The 6,852-nt window shown below is 33.2% G+C and overlaps 1 protein-coding gene across 2 annotated transcripts; it reads right to left on the reverse strand.

The window, feature by feature from the left end:
• Window positions 1-468: 468 nt before the first annotated feature.
• LOC107951427 (uncharacterized) lies at window positions 469-5,508 on the reverse strand. 2 transcript variants are annotated; one of them, XM_016886478.2, is made up of 12 exons: window positions 5,057-5,508; window positions 4,859-4,946; window positions 4,667-4,766; window positions 4,497-4,570; window positions 4,343-4,414; window positions 4,136-4,213; window positions 3,716-3,840; window positions 3,457-3,529; window positions 2,536-2,597; window positions 2,081-2,455; window positions 1,223-1,325; window positions 469-848 (listed from the first exon to the last, which is right to left on the reverse strand). In XM_016886478.2, exons 1-12 carry the CDS (start codon window positions 5,137-5,139, stop codon window positions 648-650), a joined length of 1,434 nt encoding a protein of 477 aa, XP_016741967.1. In that variant the 5' UTR covers window positions 5,140-5,508; the 3' UTR covers window positions 469-647. The 2 variants fall into 2 exon arrangements, with proteins under 2 accessions (XP_016741967.1, XP_040941376.1); XM_041085442.1 differs by lacking the exon at window positions 4,497-4,570 and having other exon boundaries at window positions 4,343-4,431; window positions 5,057-5,506.
• Between the last annotated feature and the right edge of the window lie 1,344 nt (window positions 5,509-6,852).

Genomic DNA, 6,852 nt, shown 5'->3' on the forward strand with positions numbered 1-6,852 from the left:
TGTCCCAAAGCTACTTTTCTGCCTACAATGCGCGTCGTGCCTCAATTTTAGTTCCAAAATTTGGGACCATTTTTGCTTTTAACAAAGATCTATCAATTTGGCACTATTACACTTTCACCACGAAAACAACAACATTATCATCAGAATAATAACAAAAATAATTTCCTTTTCATTTTATTATTACGGTCATTCCAAATCACATCAAAATTTACTATTTTAGAATCTAAAAATAATCACAAACTCGATGGTTCATATAATCAAATTTTAAGAAAACTTCTTTATGTCCTCAATTTAATAATAATTTTTGTATCAAATGGACAATTAAATTGGCAATTTATTTTGAGATAAAGACTCCATTAAGTGGGGATTGTATTCACTTGTTAAGGATTATTTAGTTACAAATTATACAAAATATTTTTCATTGAATGCATTACTTTAATTGAAATTCCAAAAAAGAAAAACACTAAATGCACTTTTCCTTGAATATAAACTTACAAACCCACTGATTTAACATTTATAAATATATATAATTATATAAACACATCACTGCTCGACATCATCTCTATTTAACATACATACGGATAATCATAATGCTAGTTGAGACTGCGTTAGATCACATATGCAATATGTCACTTACAAGCAATGTGTCATCGCCTTGTGGCATCGATAAACATTGCTCGAGTCCAATGCTCAATATCCTCGGTTTCTGATGGTGGAGGGGGAAATGTCGGATGCTCCACTATATCCCATCCATCAATAAGGCTTTCGTTCTTCCCGTTATCAGATATCTCATTGCCGAAAAGAAAACTGGCAGCTGAACTCGGAAGGTTGTGATCGGATAAGTTTTTCTGCACCGCCAAGCAAAACAAAATCACAATGCTTTTATTCAAATTACCAAGCTTCCAAGTTACGGTCTCAAATCAGTTGCATCATCATGCTTATTACAGTTCTCCAGAAGTCGAGGTAACAATTGGAAAAGGCATATAGAAAATCGAGAATTCAAAACTATGCAAAGGACTCCCAATTGAAAGGCAAGTGCTGAGTACTATAATATATTTTAGTCATATTTTCAAGGAAATTCTACCCTCTCAACAATTGCCTACAGCAACACAAGACAGAAAGGTCGATAGAATAGAAAGAATACTGAAGCATGGAATCAGAAAAGTGAACAAGCTAAAATCTTAGAAGTTTCGGTGGAACAAAGTCCAAAGGCATCTTATACCGTCAAAGGCAGCATGTGTGCACTCTCCAATAATGTGCTCGATGACATAGGAGAATTCACATTCCAGACAGACTTGTTAAGCTGTTGAGCTCGCTTACCTGACCTGAAAATAAAAAAGATGAGAACAATGAACAACTCCGAAATACAATGTATTCACATGCATCCATGTGTATAAAAACACTGCAATTAGAAAATAAACAACAATTTTCTCTTCTTCTTTGTGCCAAAATTTCTACAAGAGAGATTGAGTTGGTTCATGCTAGGCTCCCTCTACAGTCAAGAAACACTTAAGCAGGCCATTTTCAAAGTCTCATTTTTTACATTTGGTTGTCAAGAAGACAATTTCTAATTTGACAAGACCAAAAAAGTAATAATTGGCGAAATTCTAATTTAAAATATAAGCTGCAAGGAGATTTAACAAATGAAAGAGCTAAAAAGACAAATAAATTGAAGTTCTACCAAACTAGAAAAAGAAAAAGATTATTCATATCCTGGCCAAGAGACCTACCTCAGACCACTTATTATTCATAACATTGGTGATCTATTCACTTGAAGCAAGTTAGAAACAGGCAATAAGGTGCTTCTTAAAATATAAAGGCTACTAATCAACTGGTAAGCATAACCAAAGGATAAGACGGATAGTAATGTCCAACTCTAGCGGTAAATTTCTCAATATTTACTTCATAAAAGAAACCAAGTTAGCACTTAAACTACTATCTGAAAAGAACTACAGATACTTTCCCCTCTAGTCTATTTAAGAACAACTAACCAGTTGTTCTATACTATAAAAACTTTCCAAACTGCACAAATCAAATGAAATCGAGCTCATAAATTAGTAAAAAACAAAGCAGGTTGTACCTTGAACAAGCCATTTTCAAGGAAAAAACAGATCGAACTTCCCTAGTTGAAGATAACGTGGCCAATAATTTAGAAAATGCTTCGAAGGTAGATGACTCGGTAGGAACATCTAAACAGAGTGAGTTATAGCAGTAAGTTGTTACACATGCCACACTTTTCTTCAGAAGAGAAATCCCTTTCTGCAAGTCCTTGTGTGTTTCAACGGTGTGTGGAGAGGCAGAAGAATAATTGAAGCTATTAATTGAATCCAGATGAGGCCTTCTCTCGGATTCCATTGAAGCAACACCAAAATTACTAGAGCTTTTATCTGTCCATGAATTATCCCCACTAGTGGAGCAGTAATTTTGGCGTGGTATAAAAAGCGGATATTCATTGCTGCAGAACACAAACAATATTCAGTCCCACAGGAGAAAACCTCAGTTAGCCATGTAAAATAACATTATCTAGTGAGATACCTTCGAGAAGAAGGACGTGCATCCCAATAAGAATCCCGTTGCCATATTCGGGAGCAAGACCCCTGAGGTGAAACAATTATATGATGAGTATAAAATAATTGAGGTAAAAATGATCTCTCATAAGGTCAATTTTGTTTGTTTATCATTATAGAAACCAATAACTTTCCATGTGAAACAGCAGGTTTCCATAAGGGGAAATATCTCCAACAGATTGTTGCTAGTAGATATTTCTCACCACCAGAAATAAACAATATACAACAACAAATTAAAAAAAAATTAGAACAGAGAAAACGTATCACCTGACAAAAACATGAAGCTAAAAGATTGGGAAAAAAGGGGGAGTATATTGCTTTAGGGGATCAGAAATGAATAATAAATCTTTTGGGGCCATAGCGCAATTTTACAATTATATTAACTTGTGGCTTCATAAATTTTTAAGGGACTATATAGTCAATTTACCATTTGGGGTGGGGGGGGCAAGGCCACGTCTTTGCCCCAGTGTATTATTCTTTGCACTATCAATGGAATAAAAAAACTCTATAAGAGGGGGTATAATGCTGCCACATGTCCTTTTATTATATTAAGAAGATGAAAACTTTTTTGAAAAAGGAGACATGGCAGTGTTAGAACCTCGCTTGTGGAGTTTTTTTATTCCACTGCCGATGTATAGAATAATTATCTAAATATATATAACAAATTCTAAAGAAAATGCACAGGGATGAGCTATTACTTTACCAACTTTGTCTAAAAGAAAATTTTATTCTTTAGTAATAATTTATTATGATTTGCAATTTTAGACCTCTTGAAGATTGTCACAGGAAACCTGAATGACTGAAAACCTAAAACAATAAAATAACTCAACCGGACATTTCAATAAATATTTTAGACAGCATACAGGTACAGTCAGTTGTTAGTTCTTACCGCAAAACCTGAGTTATGAAGAGCAGGAGCAGCCAAATTATGAACAACAAGATTTAGAAGCTGTACCATGTATCTGATTTCAAGTCATATGGATTAACAGAGAGTCAGAAACTGGAGTATTCATACTAATAAAAGACTTTCACAATGAAGAACATTTAAAACTGAGGGAAGGAATATCCCAATGTATAATACACAATGAGGTGAAAATAATTGTAGCAGGATAGAGTTGTTGCATAGCCTTAAAAGGCAAAAACAATACCCTAACGAGGCAGCAAGCTCTTCTGTGGGAACAGAGTGTGGATCAAGCCCCCTTGGCAAGCGTGCACTGCAAATCAGATCATACTGACCACTAGATCCATCTCTTCGCTCCTCATCTAAATGTACCTGTGGAAACAGAACCAAACTTAGCTTATGTCAAAGCAACATGATTTAACCTAGGAGACTTTGGCCTAGAATAAGAGGGAGGAAAGGGGAAATAAGGCCTATAAGTTTTCGGCTAAGCATCCTCATTTTAACCACATTAGCTATGTCTTTAAGTCTTGCAAAAGCAAAAATATCACCTGCATATTTGACTTGCAAATATCACCCTCTGTTTTTGGTTAAATCTCAATAACTTACATATCATAAAGATAATGTTGATAGTGAAAAAAAGCATATCAATTAGCACAGAAGCACTTACACGACGTTGGGGAAACAATTTGCATATCTGTTTTATGACAACCGATTGCTTGTGAAGACGTTCTGAGGTAATTGCCATCTGCAACTCAGATAATGTCATAAGTCAAAAGTTGTACATTGTAATAGACGAGAAAAACCAAAGAACCTAGCATAAACATAAATCTAAAACCTCATAAGTAAATAAACATAAAAGACAAATAGTCCTCACATGCCCCAGGCTTTGTGTGCAAATAAGATTGGGATAGAACTTTTCGAGCTTTTCCACACGATTCTTTTCCAACTGCAAAGATAAAATACCTATAACTATCATTCAGAAAGCTTTCGATTCTCGTGAAGAAACCGAAAACGAACAAAGTTAGTACCATGCCACGAGCTGATTTAAGCACTCCATACTTAACCTTTAACTCATGAGACACTCTCTCAATCTTAACCTTACCTATAATAAAGAACTGTTTATCAGATCCTAATAAATAAATATAAACAATTTTTTTCCAGAAAACAGAAATAAGAACTAAGGAGTAAGCATCAAAACCTTGAGCTAATTGTTCCTTGCTTCGACGAAGCTTCTCTTTCAAGTTAGTTAGCTTCTCGCTTTGACGAACTCTCCAATTCAGTTGATCATCAGCTTTCCCCTAAATAATAAAAACAAATCAAGACCAATCTCGAAAAGAGAAAAAGGCATTAATAAACAAATAAATTTCCAACTAAGTGAAAGAAATCAAACCTTTGCGGCAATCAGTTCGTTTAATTTTGAATATAACAAATCACGATGGTTTTTCAATGATTTTAACAAAGAATTATACTCATTTAATCTGCAAAGAACAGTTCATCGAGGAAATCAAAGAGCAAGTTAACAGCTTAAAATTTTAAATATTATAATATAAAAATATTTCACTTTTTTAGCGACGATTTTTTAACGTACCTGTAATTGACGCAAACGGCGCAAATAGAAGCGCGATTTGAATTGTCGCAAATAGCGCAGTTGCTGGCTTTCTTTGACATCATATAATTATAAATCTTCGTCTTCTTCGTCAAAAGAATCGAAAATCGAAATCCATAAAGAGAATATTAGTGTGGATTAAAATATAGGGATTCCCCCAGACCGCCGCCCCTTTTTTCGTTGTTTTGAAGGGTAAAGCGTTGCAGAGGTTGAGCTGAGATGGAGTTGACCGTCTATGATGAATCAGTCACCACCGGAGATGTACCACGACGTAGGAGACTGCAACTGAATACGACACCGTTTTGACATTGTGTGCCTGGTTTTTGTACAGCTTCGTTATCCGGACTCCGAGTTTTATGTAAATTAGTATGATATTATTTTGGTAAAATACCAGGGAAGCCACTGCAGTTAGGGAAGGATTGCATTTCGGCCTCTGTACTGAAGAAATGGGTAAATTAACCCTTATATATTTCGAAACTTACAAGCCCCTCTATTAAATTTTATTTGTTAAATAACAACATGCATCGTTAAATCATGCTGAAAATTATATTCTTTATGGATAAACTATAAAAATGGTTACCCAACTATGCCTTTCATTCTATTTTGGTCACTCAATCATTAATTTTTTCATTTTAATCACTAAAATTTTCGAAATTAAATATTTTAACCACTCTAAGCTCATGTGAGCTTTTTTTTATTGCTCTAGTAATAAAATTAGCCCTCTAATGTTTGCACATTCTATCAATTTGATGCTAAATATAAAAAATTTAACAAATTTAGCCTTCAATGTTTACAAAATTTGTCATTTTAGTTTTAATTATAAAAAATCCAATGAATTTGGCCCTCAAAATATAAAACATCTATCAATTTAGTCCTAACCCTAAAAATTTAAAAATATTTTTAAAAAAATATCAGTTTTAGCCCTTTATAACCCATCGACTATGTGAGATGTTAAAATAAGAAAAAGAATACCCTCTTTCGAGTCACTTGCAAAATAACTCTAAAAAGATTGGATAAAACACACAAAAATTTAAGATCCAAAAAAAAATGAAGGCATTAAAAACGTTATCTGTCTGGGTAGTAATGCAACCAATTATTCCATATAGGTTCTAAATCAATTAATTTGGTCCAGTGTGAAGCCTAAATTATAGTAAAAGAAATTGATGCGAGTGACTTGGAAGAGGGTACATTTTTTCTTATTTTAATATCTTATGTAGTTTAGTATATGGGTTATAAAGGGCTAAAAATAATTTTTTAAAATATATATATATTTCCATTTTTAGAGATAAGACTAGATTGATAGATTTTGTAAATGTTGAGGCCAAATTTATTATTTTTTTTAGAATTGGAACTAAAATGAAAATTTTTGTAAACATTGAGGGCTAAATTTGTTAAATTTTTTTTATATTTAGGATCAAATTAATAGAATATGTGAACATTAGAAGGCTAATTTTATTGCTAGACCAACAAAGAAAGCCCACATCAACTTAAAGTGGCTAAAATATTTAATTTGAAAAGTTTAAAGGCTAAATTGAAAAATAATAGTTGAGTGATCAAAATAGGATGAAAGGCATAGTTGGGTGACCATTTTATAGTTTACCCATTAAAAGATAATTTTCAACATGCAATTAACGTTCCAAGTCATCATTTAATATATAAATTTAACGAAATGATTAATTTGCACATTCTGAAATGTATATGTAACACCCCGAACCGTCTCCATTGTCGAATTAGGGTTACAGAGTATTACAAAACAATAAAAAACATTTAAACATTTT

The sequence above is a fragment of the Gossypium hirsutum genome, chromosome A02, assembly GCF_007990345.1.
Source record: "Gossypium hirsutum isolate 1008001.06 chromosome A02, Gossypium_hirsutum_v2.1, whole genome shotgun sequence".
Classification (NCBI taxonomy): domain Eukaryota; kingdom Viridiplantae; phylum Streptophyta; class Magnoliopsida; order Malvales; family Malvaceae; genus Gossypium; species Gossypium hirsutum.